Raw genomic sequence first — 21,869 nt, 5'->3', positions numbered from 1 at the left:
CAGCCTAGAGAATTCATATCCACAACCCCATTAAAGTTTCAGTATTTGAATTTTATTTTAAATTCTTATTGATAAAATTGTTGAGCAATCAAACTTAAATTTGGCTACTAAGAAGATTTTCTGATCTATCTTCCTTCATCATTAAGCTTATTAATTAATTAATTAATTAAGCTTATTAAGCATCAGGATCAACTAAAGCCCTGAAATGGTCTGTTATGTCGGTCCATGAAATTCCTTTAATTTCCAACACCTTAGAGAAATAGAAAGAAGGTATATGTCACTCTTCTCTACTGACCTTGTCAGGGCTGGTTCTCTATTACATTACCGTTCTTGAAAAAAACATTCTGGAGAATATGGAGAGGAGAGAATATTCTTTCACGGAATGGGATCTGTCACCCAAATTCAGGCAGGCTTTACCTGATGTCTGGAGTACAAATTAAAAAAAGCTTCTTGAATATCGAGTTTTCAGAAGATACAGTAAAAAAACCTATTTCCATTCTCAAGGTCTGTCACTAGGAACACTTATGCCAGTATATTGGCAATTTTTCAAAATTGGTGCTTTGACAACCATATTTATGTCTTCAGTTCTACGATTTTTACAGCCTAAAAAAACATCTTAAAATCCAGTTCTGAAAATCCAGTTTTTAGCCATCAATGTAAATTTAGAAGAGGATTTTCTCAAAATTTGCAAGTAAAAAGTTTTGTCAAAATAATATAATATATTAGAGCTACTGTCCATCATCTATTTTCTTCCCGATATTACCTCATGGTGCTCCTGGTGGCAATGTCCTCTATCAGAAAAAAAACCAAGTACTTTCCTGCAAAGAACTTTACTTGAGAGACTAAGAAGCCAGTCTATTTCAATGAACTATGTTGAGATTTCTTGGTTCTTTGCTATTATTGCTTTTCAATCTACTCGATGTGCTGCTGTAGAACATTTGGAAGAAACACAAGATGACTTCAATCTTCCTCGGTTAGGGGCTCCATACAGGATCTCGCCTCATGGGATAAGGATTTTTCTGAGAAAGGTCAGGAATCAGCTCAGAACTACACAGGAGTACTTGGACAATAACCTGAAGAGAGCTGGGACTACAGTGTCAAACATTAATGTTTGTAACACACTACGCCGTTATGGATTGAAATCCTGCAGGACAAGCAAGATTACCCTGCTCGCACATGCCGACGCCCATTTGCATTTCGCCACTAACCATCTGTATGATCCGGAGGAGGCATGGGAGAAGGTCATGTGGTCAGATGAGACTAAAATAGAACTTTTTAGTATCAACTCCAGTTTGGAGGAAGAAGAAGGATGAGTACAACCCCAAGAACATTGTTCCAACAGTGAAGCATGGTGGGATGAACATAGTACCTTGAGGGTGCTTTTCTGCAAATGGGGCAGGATGACTGCACCGTATTGAAGGGAGGATGGTTGGGTCATGTATCACGAGATTTTGGCCAACACCCTTCCTCCCTCAATAAGAGCATTGAAGATGGGTTGTGGCTGGGTCTTTCTGCATAACAGTGACCTGAAATACTCAGCCAGGGCAACTAAGGAATGACTCCATAGCCAGTCTTCAGACCTGAACCCAATAGAAAATCTTTGGAGGGAGCTGTAACTCAATGTTGCCCGGTGACAGCTCCAAAACCTGAAAGATCTGGAGAAGATCAGTATGGAGGAGTGGGCCAAAGTCCATGCTGCAGTGTGTGCAAACTTGGTCAAGCACTACAGAAATGTCTGACCTCTGTGATTGCAAACAAAAGTTTCTGTACCAAATATTAAGTTCTGTTTCTCTATTGTATCAAATACTTATTTCATGCAATAAAATGCAAATTAATTATGTACAAATCAAACACTGTGAATTTCTGGATTTTTTTTTTTAGATTCTGTCTCACAGTGAAAGAGTATGTATGATAAAAATTAAAGACCTCTCCGTTCATTGTAGATGAGAAAACTTGCAAAATCGGCAGTATATCAAATACTTATTTTTCTCACTGCACATGCTTTCAGATGCCCACTAGATGTGCACAGCCTCACTCAATGCAAGTATATTGAGGGAGGCCGGATACGTCTAGTCGGAAAGTGGAAGGAAATATGCAAATAGCACCAGAGAATCTGCGCTCTGTGAGGATTCTTAATTCTAATAGATTGGACAACCCCTTGTTTCTAAACCCAATATATCCTGAGATGTTTGGCATGAGGTGTTAGACAAACATGAAAAACAAGTATATATCCAGCAATCACTCCAAAATTAAAAAATATACATTTTTACTTGATGGCACAAGATCATATTGAATTGGTATCAAAATAAACTGTGTACCAATAAATAATTTATAAGGAACTGTAAGCTTAGCCTTTGCTATATCTACAGTGCTGTGCAAATTAATTGGGACAAAGCAAAAAAAACACATTTTTGAATATTTAATAATAAAATGTTATAATGCACTGTTACATACTAAATCTGAAAATTACCTTTTTCCACTGGCTGGTTGACCAAGATTTACTATATATTAAAACTGGTTTGAATCACTGATTGGTAACCAACTTACGATTTTACTTAAAAAATGCTTTGTCCCAATTATTTTGCACAGCACTGTACAGTACAGACCAAAAGTTTGGACACACCTTCTCATTTAAAGATTTTTCCGTATTTTCATGACTATGAAAATTGTAAATTCACGCTGAAGGCATCAAAACTATGAATTAACACATGTGGAATTATATGCTTAACAAAAAAGTGTGAAACAACTGAAAATATGTCTTATATTCTAGGTTCTTCAAATTAGCCACCTTTTGCTTTGATGACTGCTTTGAACACTCTTTGCATTCTCTTGATGAGCTTCAAGAGGTAGTCACCGGGAAATGGTCTTCCAACAATCTTGAAGGAGTTCCCAGAGATGCTTAGCACTTGAAGCAGCCACACCACTAGTTTTCAGAGAGTCCTGTATCTCAGCTGATGTTATTTGTGGGTTTTTCTTTGCACCCCAAACAATTTTCCTGGCAGTTGTGGACAACATTTTTGTTGGTCTACCTGACCGTGGTTTTGCTTGTACAGAGCCCCTGATTTTCCATTTGTTAATCACAGTTTGAACGCTGCGTACTGGCATTATCAATTCCTTGGATATATTTTTGTATCCCTTTCCTGTTTCATACAATTCATCTACCTTTTCCCATAGATCTGTTGACAATTCATTTGCTTCCCCCTTGACTCACAATCCAGAAACATCAGTGGCTGGATGAAAGATGCAAGAGTCTGTCTGGATCCCAGAAACTCACTCAGCTTTTATGCACACACACTGATTACAAGCAAACAGGTCACAGGTGACAGGTACTGATGAGCGAATATACCTGTTAGAGTGGTTTCACACTTGCGTTTTTGTCTGCAGCGGTTTTTGCACAAAAAAAGCATGCGTTTTTTTCCCTATATTTAACATTGAAAACGCATGTTTTTTTTGTGTACGCGTTTGGTCGCGTTTTCAATTGCATGCGTTTTTTTACTGCATGCGTTCATTTTCAAAAATGCAACTTGTAGTATTTTTGAGAGGCGTTTTTTGGACTCAAAAAAACGCATGCGTTTTCATGCGTTTTGTTTTGGGTCAAAAAACACATTGGAGTCAATGGGAACGCATGCATTTTTTGTGCATGCGTTTGCATGCGTTAAAAACGCATGCGTTTTAAAAAAAAAACATAAAAACACACTGATAAACCACCCCACACCATAAAATTGATAAAGGGATCCTACCCCTAACCCTACCCCTAAACCTAACCCTACCCCTAATCCCTTTAAGGGTAGGGTTAGGGGTAGGGTTAGGATCCCTTTAGGGTTAGGGTTAGGGGTAGGGTTAGGATCCCTACCCCTAACCCTACCCCTAGCTCTTTCTGTTTATAGTGGGTTTTTTACTTTATTTTGATGATTGGCAGCTGTCACACATTTATCTGCATGCGTTTAAAAAATGCAAATGCATGGAAAAAAAGCATGTAAACGCGTCAAAACACCACGTTTTTTTCACCACATGCAAAAACGCATGCGTCAAAAAAACGCAGTGTTTGCACGCGTTTACATGCGCTTTTTCACCATGCGTTTTTTTTTTAAACGCATGCGTTTTGAAACGCAAGTGTGAAACCAGCCTTACTCGAGATTTCCCGAGCACGCTCGGGTGTCCTCCGAGTATTTTTTAGTGCTCGGAGATTTAGTTTTTATTTCCTCAGCTGGATGATTTACATCTGTTAACCAGCGTAAGTACATGTGGGAATTCCCTAACAACCAGGCAACCCCCACATGTACTTAAGCTGGCTAACAGATGTAAATCATTCAGCTGCGGCAAGAAAAACTAAATCTCCGAGCACTAAAAAATACTCGGAGGACACCCGAGGGTGCCACAAGAAATCTTGAGTAACGAGTATATTTGCTCATCACTAGTGACAGGCCATTCAAACCCATTTGTGTCAACTTCTGTGCATGTTATCAGGCCAAAATCACCAGGGTATGTAAACTTTTGATCAGGGTCATTTGGATGTTTTGGGTTGTCATTATGATTTTAAAAAGAGAAAACACAGTAGTGTGACAATAAATGGCTTCACCCAACCACTAACCATGAGTGGAGAAAAAGTGTTGGTGTTACCATTCATATTCTCTGAAAAAAAGGCCAAGAAAGCAAAATTTCTGCCGGGTATGTAAACTTTTGAGCACAACTGTACAGTGGGTACAGAAAGTATTCAGACCCCTGTAAATTTTTCACTCATTGCAGCCACTCGGTAAATTCCAAAAAGTTCATTTTTTTTCTCATTAAAGTGCATTCTGCCCCCCTTCTTAACTGAAAAAAAAAGTTTAGAAATTTTTGCAAATATATAAAGAAACTGAAATATCACATGGTCATAAGTATTCAGACCCTTTGCTCAGACACGCATATTTAAGTCACATGCTGTCCATTTCCTTGTGATCCTCCTTGAGATGGTTCTATACTTTCATTGGAGTCCAGCTGTGTTTAATTAAACTGATAGGACTTGATTTGGAAAGGCACACACTTGTCTATATAAGATCTCACAGCTCACAGTGCATGTCAGACCAAATGAGAATCATGAGGTCAAAGGAACTGGCCAAGGAGCTCAGAGACACAATTGTGGCAAGGCACAGATCTGGCCAAGGTTACAAAAGAATTTCTGTAGTACTCGAGGTTCCTAAGAGCACAATGACCTACATAATCATTAAACAGAAGAAGTTTGAGACCACCAGAAGTCTTCCCAGACCTGGCCGTCCAGCCAAACTGAGCAATTGTGGGAGAAGAGCCTTGGTGAGAGAGGTAAAGAACAACCCCAAGATCACTGTGGCTGAGCTCCAGAGATGCAGTAGGGAGATGGGAGAAAGTTCCACAAAGTCATCTATCACTGCAGCCCTCCACCAGTTGGGCCTTTATGGCAGAGTGGTCTGACAGAAGCCTCTCCTCAGTGCAAGACATATGAAAGCCCGCATATAGTTTGATGAGATGAAGATAGACCTTTTTGGTGATAATTCTAAGAGGTATGTGTGGTGAAAACCAGTCACTGCTCATCACCTGCCCAATACAATCCCAACAGTGAAACATGGTAGTGGCAGCATCATGCTATGGGGGTGTTTTTCAGCTGCAAGGACAGGACAACTGGTTGCCATTGAAGGGAACATGAATGCAGCCAAGTACAGAGATATCCTGGATGAAAACCTCTTCCAGAGTGCTCTGGATCTCAGACTTTGCTGAACGTTCACCTTCCGCCAAAACAATGACCCTAAGTACACAGCTAAAATAACAAAGGAGTGGCTTCAGAACAACTCTGTGACCATTCTTGACTGGCCCAGCCAGAGCCCTGACCTAAACCCAATTGATCATCTCTTGAGAGGCCTAAAAATGGCTGTCCACCAACGTTCACCATCCAACCTGATGGAACCAGACAGGATCTGCAAAGAAGAATGGCAAAGGATCCCCAAATCCAGGTGTGAAAAACTTGTTGCATCATTCCCAAGAAGACTCATGGCTGTAGTAGTTCAAAAGGTGCTTCTACTCAATACTGAGCAAAGGGTCTGAATACTTATGACCATGTGATATTTTAGCTTTTCTTTTCTAATAAATTTGCAAAAATTTCTACATTTCTGTTTTTTTTTTTCAGTCAAGCTCAGGTGCAGAGTGAATGAACTTTTTTGAATTTACAGAATGGCTGCAATGAAACAAAGAGTTAAAAATGTAAAGAGGTCTGAATACTTTCCATACCATATATATATCTGGCAAAAAATTAAGAGGCCACTGCAAAATGTTTGTCTGATTTTTCTCTTTATAGGTATACTTTTTAGTAAAATGTTATTTTTTTCTTTAAGTCTATAAACTTCTGACAACATGTCTCTGAATTTCCAAGCAATAAATTTTGTATTTTTTTATGACAAAGAGAAATGGTCATAATGAAAAAAACAAACAGTGCTCTCAGACCTCAAATAATGCAAAGAAAACAAGTTCATAATCCTTTAGAAACAACAATACTAATGTTTTAACTCAGGAAGAGTTCAGAAATCAATATTTTGTGGAATAACCATGATTTTTAATCACAGCTTTCATGCGTCTTGGCATGCTTTCCACCAGTCTTTCACACTGCTTCTAGTGCAGAAATGTAAGCAGTTCTTCTTTGTTTGATGGCTTGTGACTATCCATCATCCTCTTGATTACATTCCAGAGTTTTTCAATGGGGTTCAGGTCTGGAGAATGGGCTGCCCATGACAGGGTTTTGATGTGGGGGGTCTCTTAATTTTTGCCAGAGCTGTCTATAGTGCAAATTAAAAAAGTTTTAAAGCTTACAATAGAAAAATAATGCCCTTTTTGACAACAGACAATATGATTTTTGTTTAGAAGTCAGACAGCTTTAGGCTTAGGACAAAAAGACAAACAATTAAAAAAAATAGTGACATATGAAAAAAAAACAAATAACGTAGAACTTATTATTGAAAGAGAATCCCTAATGAAATTTCTAAACAGACTATAAAATCATCCTATTAACAGTGGTTGCCCTAGGTGTAAGGTACTATCTTCATCATCTTTTTTGAGAAAAAAAAACAATATGGCTTATTTTGGATAGTGCTCAGTTGTCATTTATTTCATTTGCAGTGATAAATGCCTGCAACTTAGCTACACTGATTTTTGGACAGTTTGCTGAGAATAATCACCCTTCTGCATCATTAGAATTCCAGGCGTTCTCCTTTACGCTGTACACTGCAATTATACTTATTCGCATCATCTGAAAAAGCATAGATTCACCATAGGCCAACATTGAAATGCATAGAAACATAATTTCCCTTGCAGTAAAGGTAGAGTTGATAAATATCTATAATCTTAATGCTGTACATAACGAGGCAGAAGCGTAAACTGCTTTAATGGCCTACCTTAGGTACCATGCACAGGTTTTTTTTTGTTTTTTTTTTCATTATCATTTTTTAAAACAATGTAATTAAATTACTTTGAATCATTTTAAATGTATTTTTATTAAGATCCATAAAAAGCACCAATTCCTATTACGATGTTCAATTTGCATAATACATATATCCGCTAAACCATCTGCAGAGTCATGTAGTCATGGACTTCTTTAACACCCATAATGTCAATCCTGAATAATGTTTCCAATTTTCAAAACAAGCTAAAAATATGACTGTAGTTCAAATATGAAAATATTAAAAACATATTAACAATTTATCATCTCAAGATACACTGTAAATAATATCTATGTGTAAATTATAAAAAGGCGAACACCTTGGAAATGAGGTCCACCTACAGAAGAACATTTGACTTACAGAACATTTTGGCTTTCCATTGTTTTTTGTAGCTCACCCGTTAGTAATTCTTAGCAGTACGTTAGACTTGACAATTCTTAAAGTATAAAATTCCTAAATATCTATCACATGCTCTAATTAGTAGCTGTAGCAGATCCACTGTACAATACGTTGCAATCAACAGACGGCAAACTTTAAAGATTCCAGATCTGCTCTGAATCTTTGCGTTCTGGAACATGCTTTACCGGTCACCGATAGGAATCATGACAAGTCGCTGACCAGTGTGACGTATGAAATGTGGGGCGTTATGAATGAATGTATCGCAGGTGCAAAGACAAAATAGCCCTTCCTGTAGCAAATGTAAACATTTCTATACAACCCAAAACATATCTGCCTGCACTGGGGCAAGTAATGTATAAGATCTAACTAGCCAAAATAATAGAGAAAAATCATCGATCTGAGCAGCAATCATGGTTTTTTCACAATAATCCCTGTACAGTTCCCTTTATATAAATATACATCGAAATTAAATTTAGATCTATGCATATAATTCTGAAGCATTGGAGAGGCCAGGAGTGAGGCTAAAACAAAGGGAAAGAAAAAAAGCTTTTGGTTTTCTAATCATAAATAAAACATTCATAGGTCAAGCAATTTTCAAGCTACACAGACTGTATCCTGCAAAAGCAAAGATGGAGATGAGGCACATTGTTCTTTGTCTCTTCGGTATATATACACACACGTACGGTATTAACCACATACATGCAGACAGACAGACACATTTAACACATAGAAAGTGTACCTATTTTCTACAGACATTGGACATTCCCCCAATATCGGCTCATTGAGTGTTGATGATGCAATGGACGCACGAGGCACAAAGTGTCCCGTGCTTCAGGATGTCTCTTATTTTCTAGCATGCGAATGAAAATTGGCTCCACAGTGTACAGGCGACAGGTTCAGTTCATTGTAGACAGTCTCTATTGATGATTCTCATTCCTATATTGTAAACATTTTACAAAGAGCTGTTTGCGTTGGTTACTGACCATAAGCTTTGGTTCATGATGGTCATGTCATGGTAGTACAAGTTTGTGCAACACAGAAAAAGCCAGGGGTATAGCAGCAGGCAAAGTTTATCCAGGCATGCAAGTCCTCAAGATGTTCCATCATCCTCCTCCACGTCAGCCAGTTCGGTGTCTTTAAGTGCCTCGCCACTTGTTTGCTTTCTAAATAAATGAAATTATAATATTATTATTATTATACATTTTTATAGCGCCATTTATTCCATGGCGCTTTACATGTGAATACGGGGCAAATATAGACAAATACATTAAACATGAGCAGATAACAAGGCACACGAGTACATAAGGAGGGAGGACCCTGCCCGGGAGGGCTCACAGTCTGCAGGGGGTGGGTGAGGATACACTAGGAGAGGGAAAAGCTGGCTGTGCGGCTGTTCAGTAGGTTGAGGATCACTGCAGGCTGTAGGCTTGTCGGAAGAGATGAGTCTTCAGGTTCTTTTTGAAGGTTTCTATGGTAGGCGCAAGTCTGATGTGTTGGGGTAGAAAGTTCCAGAGTATGGGGGAAGCACGGGAGAAGTCTTGGATGCGGTTATGGGAAGAAGAGATGAGAGGGGAGTAGAGAAGGAGGTCTTGGGAGGACCGGAGGTCGCGTGTAGGTAGGTACCGGGAGACCATGTCACAGATGTATGGAGGAGACAGGTTGTGGATGGCTTTGTATGTCAGTGTGAGGGTTTTGAACTGGAGTCTCTGGGCGATAGGAAGCCAGTGAAGGGCTTGACACAGGGGAGAGGCTGGGGAATAGCGGGGGGACAGGTGGATTAGTCGGGCAGCAGAGTGTAGGATGGATTGGAGTGGTGCCAGAGTGCTAGAGGGGAGTCCAGAGAGTAGGAGGTTGCAGTAGTCGAGGCGGGAGATGATAAGGGCATGCACTAGCGTTTTTGCAGTGTTGCGGTCAAGGAAAGCACGGATCCGGGAAATATTTTTGAGTTTGAGACGACAGGAGGAGGCAAGGGCTTGGATATGTGGCTTGAAAGAGAGGGCAGAGTCGAGGATCACCCCGAGACACCGGGCGTGTGGGACTGGGGATAGTGAGCAGCCATTGACATTGATGGATAGATGTGGTGGAGGGGTAGAGTGAGATGGGGGAAAGATGATGAATTCTGTTTTGTCTATGTTCAGTTGTAGAAAGCGAGCAGAAAAGAAGGCTGAAATGGCAGACAGACAGTGCGGGATTTTGGTAAGCAAGGAGGAGAGGTCCGGTCCGGAGAGGTAGATCTGCGTGTCGTCAGCGTAGAGATGGTACTGCATACCGTGGGATTCTATGAGCTGTCCCAGGCCGAAAGTGTAGATGGAGAAGAGTAGGGGTCCTAGAACAGAGCCTTGAGGAACACCGACTGACAAGGGGCGAAGTGAGGAGGTGGTGTGGGGGAGGGAGACACTGAATGTTCGGTCTGTCAGATATGACGAGATCCAGGAAAGGGCCAAGTCTGTGATGCCAAGGGATGAGAGGATTTGTAGCAAAAGGGAGTGGTCAACAGTGTCAAAGGCAGAAGACAAGTCCAGGAGAAGGAGGACAGAGTAGTGTCGCTTGCTCCTGGCAGTTAGTAGGTCATTGGTGACTTTAGTTAGGGCAGTTTCAGTTGAGTGATGGGAACGGAAGCCTGATTGTAACCGATCAAAGAGGGAGCAGGAGGAGAAGTGGGAGGACAGTTCAAGATGGACGTGTTGCTCCAGCAATTTGGACGCATAAGGGAGAAGAGATATTGGGCGATAGCTAGACACAGAGGATGGGTCGAGGGAGGGCTTTTTGAGGATGGGTGTGATCTTGGCATGCTTGAAGGATGAGGGAAAGACACCTGTTGTGAGTGAGAGGTTGAAGAGGTGCGTTAGGGTTGGGATGAAGACCGTGGAAAGGTTAGGGATGAGGTGGGATGGGAGCGGGTCAAGCGTGCAGGTGGTGAGGTGTGATCTTGACAGGAGGGTGGAGAGCTGATCTTCTGTCATGGTGGAGAAGCTGGTTTTGGAGGAGCAGGGTTGAGCAGCTAAGAGGGGCAGTGGGCGCTGTGGGCCAAAGCTTTCTCTGATCGTATCGATCTTCTGTTTAAAGAAAGAGGCGAAGTCATCAGCAGAAATGAGGGGGGAGGGAGGAGGTGCGGGGGGACGGAGTAGAGAATTGAAAGTATTGAAAAGCTGTTTAGGGTTGTGGGACAGGGAGGATATGAGGGATGAGAAGTAAGTTTGTTTTGCGGCAGTGAGCGCAGACTTGAAGCTGGCGAGGGACTGCTTGTATGCAGTGAAGTGGTCGGCAGAGTGGGATCGCTTCCATCTCCGCTCGGCAATCCTGGAAGCCCGTCTCAATTCTTTGGTCAGGCTGGTCAGCCAGGGCTGCCTGTTAATTGTACGAGTTTTACTATGCATGAGTGGGGCGGCCGAATCGAGTGTTATTGTGGTGTTATAAAAAGTGGCAGCAGCATCTGTGTCATGAAGGGAAGCTATGTCTGTGAGAGGGAGAAGGGACTCCGAGAGTGATTGTAAGTTGAGATGTTTGAGATTTCTGCGAGGGTGAGTGAGTTTGTGGAGTGGGGGTTGCACACTAGGAGAGGAGAGGGACGAGAATGTCAGTAGGTTGTGGTCAGACAGGGGGAGGGGTGTGTTAGTGAGATTAGTAAGGGAGCAGAGGCGGGTGAAGATGAGGTCCAGCGTGTGGCCATCTTTGTTATAGATTTGTTTATTATAGATCAGTTGCTTGCATTATAAAACATCATTGGAAACAAATACACATCTATTATTGCAAAAGAAGAGAAAATGGCTATTAGGTACTATTATAGATCTAAGCCAAGCAATAATCTCCTTGTGACGGGAGTAAGTAAGCCCTCTATTCGATATCGTACCAACAACAAAAAGGATAGATTAATAGTATGCTACAAATATACACATACCGGCCGTGTAGCACTCAGAAGACCTGTCTTCAGGGTCATTATGGGACCCTGTCCCTTCTCTTATTAACCCTCTCGCCCTCGCTAATTCACTTCCCTGAAGAGTCCTTGTTGGTGGGGACAAAACAAGTCAGGAGGTACTACAGAGGTATTTCTAGGAGACCACACCTGGGACAGAAGTCTTCACACGGGCCATGACTGTAGAATACTGTATCGACTCTCCTACCTTGTCTCCTCCTGTCCCTATTGGATGGTTTTCCTTCAGCGACCGGATGGGGCGAGAACCATTTATCATACTGCACAGGTCTTTTGGGGCACTTTTTTAATGGGAATACCTATCTACCGTTGTACTCAGTACAGTGTTATTTGTATTTGTCATATGTTTTATTAGACTTAGTGCTTTTAATATTTATTAATAAAAGTTATGTTTTACTCCTATTCATCTATTCTTCTCTCTCTGCTGTTCATGCAATCATACATCTAAAAAGACCCAAATCTTTCAAATTAAGGCATATTTGGGACAAACTTCTTTTCAATTTAAAACAAATTGGGACAGATCAAGATGCAGAGAAATAAAATTCCTTCATTGCTGTAGGTTTTTTTTTTTTTAAACTGTAAATTTTTATTGAAGTTTTGACAAATTTTAACAACTAAGAATGATTCAAGACAAACTTTTACAATGCAGAGAAACAAAGTGCTTGTCAAGAAAGAACTGATAGACCTTGTAATGAGTCGACTTGTTGACTCCAATATTTTACCTGGACATCCACCTCTGTCAACTGTCATGGCACTCACAGTAACAATGCAGTGACATAACAAGAATCTGCATAACTAATCATATACTAGATAGTCGCAAGTCAAATTTACGTATGAGATCGCCAAGATGATTGTCTATAAAATGATGATAGTCTCCTGTTTGAATCAGTAGCGGATGTGAGATGTGGAGCATAAAAGTCAAGAGGTCAAAACATTGTTATCCTTTAGGTTGTCAGTGTATTTCTCATTGAGACCTATTTTATAGACTTACCTTCTGTTGTATTATATTGATTCTTGATATTAAATGACAAAGAGAATGTTGACTTGGGGACAAGTCAGGAGACTCATGTAAACCTTCTTGCCGAGTTTTAGAAGACAGTCTTACATGTTACAAGTAAAGCACTTGGTTATATTGAAGTATTTGTGTCTGCCATTTGTGTCTGCTTATGAATGGTGGTAACACAGATATAATACAGGGTGGAGCGCGGTAATTTGCTTTTTTGCACTGCATGCTGTGGCGGCACTGTCGAAGAGAGGGGAGAGTGGGTGTGGCTTACAGTGGCTGATGGGAGAATTGTATTCCTCTGCCTTTCAGTTGCCATCATGCAGTGGACACGTGAGGAGAGGTCATTTTGTGTTGAAGCGTATTTTTCAAATGCCCACTCGATCATTGCAGTGCAGCGTGCTTTTCGTTTACAATTCGCTGTTCCTCCACGCGGACGTGTTCCTGGACGGCAATCAATTGTAAATTGGGTGAATGCATTCAGAACAGCAGGGAATGTGTCATGTGTACGAAGGGGACCTGAGAGAAGGATTACAACACCACAAAACATCGAGAGAGTTAGAGCAGCAGTACTGCAATCTCCGAAACGCTCTGCTCGGAAGCAATCACTTGCTCTTGGCATTTCAAGACGTTCTCTCCACCGGATTCTTCATGATGAACTGAATTTTCACCCGTATAAAATGTGCGTGGTCCAACATTTGTCAGCATGGGACTATTTGACACGGCGGACCTCTTGTGAAGACATGTTAGCAACGATACCCCGTGACGCAATTGTGTTTTTTTCTGATGAGGCACATTTTCACCTCAGTGGGTGTGTAAACAAACAAAATATGCGTTACTGGAGTGAAACAAACCCCAGAGAAGTTCACGAGAGACCTCTGCATTCGGACCGCGTCACTGTGTGGTGCGCCATATCACGAGTAGGCATCATTGGTCCTTACTTTTTTCAGGATAATGGTCGTGCCATAACTGTAAACTCCGAACGGTACTTGTCTATGATACAGGATTATTTTCAGCCGGCTCTTGAGGCAATGGAACTAGAGGATACATGGTTCCAACAGGATGGTGCCACTGCACACACAGCGAGGGTTACCATGAATTGTTTGAGGCAAATGTTTCCTGGACGGCTTATCTCTTTGAGGGGAGATGTGAACTGGCCAGCACGCTCACCAGATTTAGCCCCATGCGATTTTTTTCCTTTGGGGTTACCTGAAGTCTAAGGTGTATATCAACCGTCCCAACACCTTGGAAGACCTAAGGAACAATATTGAAGCTGAAATTGGCAGAATACCAGTGGACATGCTTGTTAGAGTTCATGAAAACTTCAGAAAACGTATGCAGCAGTGTGTGGATAGCGAAGGTCGACATTTGCCAGATACACTATTTAAAACCATGTAATTTAAAAATTCCATTACTGTTCAGTATAATTAAAATATAAAATAAATTTTTCTAATGATCATAATTTTTTTATTTCATTCCCAAATCAGCAAATTACCGCGCTCCACCCTGTACATGTAAGGCACTCCAGTTTTTTATTTTTTATCACATAAAAGCTCATATCATAAGGAAAACCAGGCTTTGTAACAATTTCTTCTCTGTAATCACAGCTGGCATTCTTTCTTCTTGGCATGATGTAGACACACATGAATACTCCAGAACACCACACTGCCAAAAGTTTTGCTTTTGTAGAGATAAGCTCAGGTCGTACCGCTGTGGACAGAATTTGACTGCTTGGCCAGCCATACATTGTCTCATTGTACCTATTATTGTGTGCTTGATTAGTAATATCTGTCTACTGAGACCTGTTTCTTGGACTAGTCACCTTTTTACTGGCTTCAATTTCACTGATACAACTTTGTGTTTCAGAGCACAACTTACAAATCTGTAAAGCAGGAGACTGTCTCTGATTCATGCCGCCCTGAACAGCATCAAATATCTGACAAGTTTCCTTTGTTAATATGGATAAGGTTCACACGTGGCGTTTTTGGTTCATTTTTCCATGCAGAAAAAAGCCGTGCTTTACAGTAGATTTCTGAAATATCATTCACACGCTGCTTATTTTTTCCTTGCAGATTTGGACTAAAGTGTTTTTTCAAATCTGCAACATGTCAAATCTTCAAGTGCAGTGCAACGCTTTTCACCCATTCAAATGAATGGGAAAAAAGTGTATATTTTCATACAGTAAAAAAGCTCAAAAACATCTCTAAGCTTGCTATTTCCCACCCAGTGTGTGTCAATATGTGCTTATTTGTTGGCGATTAATGACTTCTTCTTGAAATATATTGTGCTTCTTGTTATCATTTGAGCTTGGTGGTTTTGTTTTTTGGTTATTTGCTTTTTAAAAAATTTGTAATACTAAAGTATGTATAAATCTACAATGTCAATAAGGATTGCTATGTCTTTACCAATATTTTAAGTGTCTACTTGAGGAAAACTCACAGCATTTACTATCACTGCACACAGGCTAGAACATCTCAGACCCAGCAAAATAAGGTCATTGTATAAAACCTCTTCATAAATATGGACATTTGGGTTGTTTCACACAATCCAGATAGCAGAGACAAAAAAAGTAAACTGAACAAAACAAGACATAAGGCAGAGATAACAGAGTTAGAATACAAGATATGCTCAGCATTCCCTCGTTATCAAGGAGAGAAAGGAAACCTGAGATGTCAGCTTGAGTGACGAACTGTATGGAGAAAATAGAACTGATTAGCTCGGAAATCACAGACAGAATGCAGATGCTAGCCGCAGGTCGGCCGGGTTACAAAGCCAGTGGAGTAGTAGCCTGCCATTGTGTAACTTGCACAATGCTGGTTAATATTAGGTTACACATACTGTGATTGCTCTCTGTTTTATTTATAACACCCCATGAAATAAATAAGGAAACAAACGCAAAAACTTGTCAGCATTGGTAACATAGCCACATTCAGGGAGAATCAGCACTTTTTGGCAAGGACAGGGCAAGTAAAAGATTGGTTAATTTGGATGTTAGGTATTTACTATATACACAGTGGTGAGGGCTGAGGACACAACACGTCAGTGTAACTAGAGGGGGCATAACACATAAAATTACCTTAAGTAGGGATGCAATTTTAAAGATGACTTAAACTGGCTCCTGTTCCAAGACAATACAATAATACGAAAAAACAAAGAAAAGAAACAACAATAAAATTGTTTTGCAAATAAAATATGTAAAGCGTTTTAACGACGGCTTATGGAATTTGATATGATATAAATACTTGGAAGTAAATTTAGGACTGCAAGGTATATTATTCATCTGCACTCTGATTAGGGGAACATCTTATTAAAATATTAAATTCAGTACATTGGTAAAAATAAACTATTAACACTTCTATTTTTTAAAGCATTCTATACTGTAGCATTTTTCGACAACAGTCTAAAACTTTTGACTAGTTCTCTCTCTCTCTCTCTCTCTCTCTCTCTCTCTCTCTCTCTCTCTCTCTCTCTCTATATACAGTGCAGACCAAAAGTTTGGACACACCTTCTCATTTAAAGATTTTTCTGTATTTTCATGGCTATGAAAATTGTACATTCACACTGAAGGCATCAAAACTATGAATTAACACATGTGGAATTATATACTTAATGAAAAAGTATGAAACAACTGAAAATATGTCTTATATTCTAGGTTCTTCAAAGTAGCCACCTTTTGCTTTCAAGACTGTTTTGCACACTCTTGGCATTCTCTTGATGAGCGTCAAGAGGTAGTCACCGGGAATGGTTTTCACTTCACAGATGTGCCCTGTCAGGTTTAATAAGTGGTATTTCTTGCCTTATAAATGGGGTTGGGTCCATCAGTTGTGTTGAGCAGAAGTCTGGTGGATACACAGCTGATAGTCCTACTGAATAGACTGTTAAAATTTGTGTTATGGCAAGAAAAAAGCAGCTAAGTAAAGAAAAACGAATGGCCATCATTACTTTAAGAAATGAAGGTCAGTCAGTCCGAAAAATTGGGAAAACTTTGAAAGTGTCTCCAAGTGCAGTGGCAAAAACCATCAAGTGCTACCATGAAACTGGCTCACATAAGGACCGCCCCAGGAAAGGAAGACCAAGAGTCACCTCTGCTTCTGAGGATAAGTTTATCCGAGTCACCAGCCTCAGAAATCGCAGGTTAACAGCAGCTCAGATTAGAGACCAGGTCAATGCCACACAGAGTTCTAGCAGCAGACACATCAGTAGTGTATAATTCATATGATTCGTCAAACTCAATCTGACAGGTGCCCCGCCCCTATCAAAGTGTATCAAAGTGTGTAACCCCTCCCCTCCCCTTGTCTGACGGCTGGTAGCCAGCTGTCCCTCCTTGTTTGATTTCCCCCTTTTGATATCGTTTAATATAGTTTAATTTGTTGCATTTTGATATTATTCCCGTATTTTTGTGGAATAACATGTTTATAATTATATCCTAGTCGTGTATTTATTTTACACGTGGTTTATAACACCTTTCTCATTTGTTTTATATTTTTATACGTAGCTCGAGTTTGATTCTGTAAGCTGTATTTTATTCACAGTGTATCCATATAGTTCAGAACTTATAACACACCAAGCTGTTTATTTGTGTCTCTACACGTATTTGTTTTATATTTTTATACGTAGCCCGAGTTTGATTCTGCAAGCTGTGTTTTATTCAGTGTATTCATATAGTTCAGAACTTAAAGCTGTTTATTTGTGGTCCTACTGAACATTAACTAAATGGTAGGGTTATTTGCGGGTCAGAGGTTTATAAAGCCTAGGTCAATTGCTGTTGTAATCGCTTTACCAATAAATGTTTATTTTCACAAACAGAAAAGTTATTGTGTCCTGTAGCTGTCATCTGAGAAGTTATTTGTGTTTCAGCTGTGTTATCTGAGGGTCATATTTTTGTACAAATTCATGCTGTTTGGTGATCTTTGTGAAGCAGAACTTTGTTTTATAACACATTTGTACCTGTAGATGTTATCTGCGGGGCAGAGGTTTAAAGAAAAGTTATTGTGTCCTGTAGATGTTATCTGAGGTTATTTTTTTTTTTTTTTTTTTTTTTTTGTATTAGCTTTCTCACGGCAGCTGCCTGTAGGTGTTATGGTATATACGGTAATTATATCCTAGGATCTGTACGACTACATACAGCGTGCTATGTTCATTAAAATGAAAATTATGTAGAAACCCAAAGTTTTGATAAGTGTATGAAAATACACCAATATTAACTATTTGTGCTATTTTAGGCGTAAATTTGGCTCCCCAATGTTACAACACAAGCAAGTAAGAAGCAGTGTGTTTTATACGAATATAAATTTTATTTCTCACAATAAAACAGCATCTCAAATTTTAAGTTAGCTAACAGCATGATGCTGACAAATGCATCTTTGCGGTATCTGATAACGACACGATGAACATTAATTCTGCATTATTTTATCACATGATGAAAATAGCCATTTTATATTGAATTACTGCAGATCGCCGGCATGACTGAGTGTAATATTGCACTCAATACTGTGCAAAGGGTCTGAATACTTATGTCCGTGTGATATTTCAGTTTTTCTTTTTAATAAATTCGCAAAAAAATCTACATTTCTGTTTTGTTCAGGCATGATGGCGTGCAGAGTGTACATTAATATATATATCTCAGAATGCAACTGAATAGTAATGCTAATTAGTCCATATAAATAGAAAATTATGTAGAAACCCAAAGTTTTGATAAGTGTATGAAAATACACCAATATTAACTATTTTCGCCCGCATTTTATATAAAATCTGCATAAAAAAATCTTCTTGGCTGCACCAAAACACGTAAGAAACAAATGTACAGCTTTTAGCGCTGCCGCATCCGCAGATATTATTCCAGCGTTCTTTAATTCTACATTATTTTATCACACATTAATTTCACAACTTTTATATGATATTTATAAGACATTCTCATTTATAAGGGATTTATAACACAATATTGTAAAATCATTTATTGGTTCGCGGCCTTACTAATATCCTTTGAAAATAAATTCAGCATTATTATTCCATGCTGTGACATTTTTATTCTGCAGCAACCTGTTTAGTAAAAATTCAGCATTCTTTTTATATATTTGGTTTATATTATATTAGCTTTTTGTCATAGGTCAGGGATTTTTTGCACTTTATTAACCCCTTCCCGACCTTTGACGCATACGCTGCGTCATGAAAGTCGGTGCCATTCCGACCCATGACGCAGCATATGCGTCATGGAAAGATCGCGTCCCTGCAGGCCGGGTGAAAGGGTTAACTCCCATTTCACCCCATCTGCAGGGACAGGGGGAGTGGTAGTTTAGCCCAGGGGGGGTGGCTTCACCCCCTCGTGGCTACGATCGCTCTGATTGGCAGTTTCACTTTCAACAGCCAATCAGAGCGATTTGTAATATTTCACCTAAAAAACTGGTGAAATATTACAATCCAGCCATGGCCGATGCTGAAATATCATCGGCCATGGCTGGAAACACTTATGTGCACCCACCCCACTCCTCCGATCGCCCCCCCAGCCCCCCGATCTGTGGTCCGCTCCCCTCCGTCCTGTGCTCCGCTCCCCCGTCCTCCTGTCCGCTTGCCCGTGCACCAATCACACCCCCCGCGCTCCAATCAAACCCCCCCGCACTCCGATCCCCCCCCGCACACAGCGACCCCCCCGTGCTCCGATCCACCCCCCCCCGCACAGCGATCCCTCACCCCGTGCTCCAATCCTTCCCCGTGCTCCAATCCTCCCCCCGTGTTCCGATCCACCCCCCCATGATCCGATCCACCCCCCCGTGCTCCGACGCCCCCCCGTGCCCTGATCTCCCCCCCCTTATACTTACCTGGCCGCCCGAGGTCCGTCCGTCTTCTTTCCTGGGCGCCGCCATCTTCCAAAATGGCGGGCGCATGTGCAGTGCGCCCGCCGAATCTGCCGGCCGGCAGATTCGTTCCAGAGTGAATTTTGATCACTGAGATATAACCTATCTCAGTGATCAAAATAAAAAAAATAGTAAATGACCCCCCCCCCTTTGTCACCCCCATAGATAGGGACAATAAAAAAAATAAAGAATTTTTTTTTTTTTCACTAAGGTTGGGGTAAGAACTAGGGGTAGGGGTAGGGTTAGGGTTAGGGGTAGGGTTAGGGCTAGGGTTAGGGGTAGGGTTAGGGTTAGGGGTAGGGTTAGGGCTAGGGTTAGGGCTAGCGTTAGGGTTTCGGTATGTGCACACGTATTCTGGTCCTATGCGGATTTTTCCGCAGCGGATTTGAAAAATCCACAGTGCTAAACCGCTGCCGATTTATCGTGGATTTACCGCGGTTTTTCTGCGCATTTCACTGCGGTTTTACAACTGCGATTTTCTATTGGAGCAGTTGTAAAACCGCTGCGGAATCCGCAGAAAGTGACATGCTGCGGAATGTAAACCGCTGCGTTTCCGTGCAGTTTTTCCGCAGCATGTGTACAGCGATTTTTGGTTCCCATAGGTTCACATTGAACTGTAAACTCATGGGAAACTGCTGCGGATCCGCAGCGTTTTCCGCAGCGTGTGCACATACCTTTAGAATTAGGCTATGTGCACACGGTGCGGATTGGCCGCTGCGGATCCGCAGCAGTGTTCCATCAGGTTTACAGTACCATGTAAACATATGGAAAACCAAATCCGCTGTGCCCATGGTGCAGAAAATACCGCGCGGGAACACTGCGTTGTATTTTCCGCAGCATGCCAATTCTTTGTGCGGATTCCGCAGCGTTTTACACCTGTTCCTCAATAGGAATCCACAGGTGAAATCCGCACAAAAAACACTGGAAATCCACGGTAAATCCACAGGTAAAACGCAGTGCCTTTTACCCGCGGATTTTTCAAAAATGATGCTGAAAAATCTCATACGAATCCGCAACGTTGGCACATAGCCTTAGAGTTGGGTTGGAATTAGGGTTGTGGTTAGGGGTGTGTTGGGGTTAGGGTTGTGGTTAGGGGTGTGTTGGGGTTAGGGTTGTGATTAGGGTTACGGCTACAGTTGGGATAAGGGTTAGGGGTGTGTTGGAGGTAGAATTGAGGGGTTTCCACTGTTTAGGCACTTCAGGGGGTCTCCAAACGCAACATGGCGCCACCATTGATTCCAGCCAATCTTGTATTCAAAAATTCAAATGGTGCTCCCTCACTTCCGAACCCCGACGTGTGCCCAAACAGTGGTTTACCCCCACATATGGGGTACCAGCATACTCAGGACAAACTGCGCAACAATTACTGGGGTCCAATTTCTCCTGTTACCCTTGAGAAAATAAAAAATTGCTTGCTAAAACATCATTTTTGAGGAAAGAAAAATGATTTTTTATTTTCACGGCTCTGCGTTGTAAACGTCTGTGAAGCACTTGGGGGTTCAAAGTGCTCACCACACATCTAGATAAGTTCCTTGGGGGGTCTAGTTTCCAAAATGGGGTCACTTGTGGGGGGTTTCTACTGTTTAGGCACACCAGGGGCTCTGCAAACGCAACGTGACGCCCGCAGACCATTCCATCAAAGTCTGCATTTCAAAAGTCACTACTTCCCTTCTGAGCCCCCACGTGTGCCCAAACAGTGGTTTACCCCCACACATGGGGTATCAGCGTACTCAGGAGAAACTGGACAACAACTTTTGTGGTCCAATTTCTCCTGTAACCCTTGGGAAAATAAAAAATTCTGGGCTAAAAAATAATTTTTGAGGAAAGAAAACGTATTTATTATTTTCACTGCTCTGTGTTATGAACTTCTGTGAAGCACTTGGGGGTTCAAAGTGCTCACCTCACATCTAGATAAGTTCCTTTCGGGGTCTAGTTTCCAAAATGGGGTCACTTGTGGGGGGTTTCTACTGTTTAGCCACATCAGGGGCTCTGCAAACGCAACGTGACGCCCACAGAGCATTCCATCAAAGTCTGCATTTCAAAACGTCACTACTTCACTTCCGAGCCCCAGCATGTGCCTAAACAGTGGTTTACCCCCACATATGGGGTATCAGCGTACTCAGGAGAAACTGGACAACAACTTTTGGGGTCAAATTTCTCCTGTTACCCTTGGGAAAATAAAAAATTGCGGGCTAAAATTCATTTTTGAGAAAATAATTTTTTTTTTTTATTTTCATGGCTCTGCG

The 21,869-nt window shown here is 41.0% G+C and overlaps 1 protein-coding gene across 2 annotated transcripts in view; it reads right to left on the bottom strand.

Annotated features, from left to right (window-relative positions):
• Positions 1-7,474: 7,474 nt before the first annotated feature.
• The window catches only part of CAMKK1 (calcium/calmodulin dependent protein kinase kinase 1), a 641,465-nt gene continuing 627,070 nt past the window's right edge, over positions 7,475-21,869 (bottom strand). Inside the window, exons 16-17 of one of the 2 annotated variants that reach the window (XM_069757478.1) lie at positions 15,849-15,890; positions 7,475-9,001 (exon numbers count right to left, since the gene is read on the bottom strand). In XM_069757478.1, coding sequence (XP_069613579.1) covers positions 8,929-9,001; positions 15,849-15,890 — 115 coding nt within the window. In that variant the 3' untranslated portion in view covers positions 7,475-8,928. The remainder of the gene's footprint in view (positions 9,002-15,848; positions 15,891-21,869) is intronic. The other variant, XM_069757479.1, reaches the window with a different exon arrangement.

Source organism: Ranitomeya imitator, chromosome 3 (genome assembly GCF_032444005.1).
Source record: "Ranitomeya imitator isolate aRanImi1 chromosome 3, aRanImi1.pri, whole genome shotgun sequence".
Classification (NCBI taxonomy): Eukaryota; Metazoa; Chordata; class Amphibia; order Anura; family Dendrobatidae; genus Ranitomeya; species Ranitomeya imitator.
Note: the sequence above shows the minus strand (reverse complement) of the source record. Positions and strands in the feature narration are given on the sequence as shown.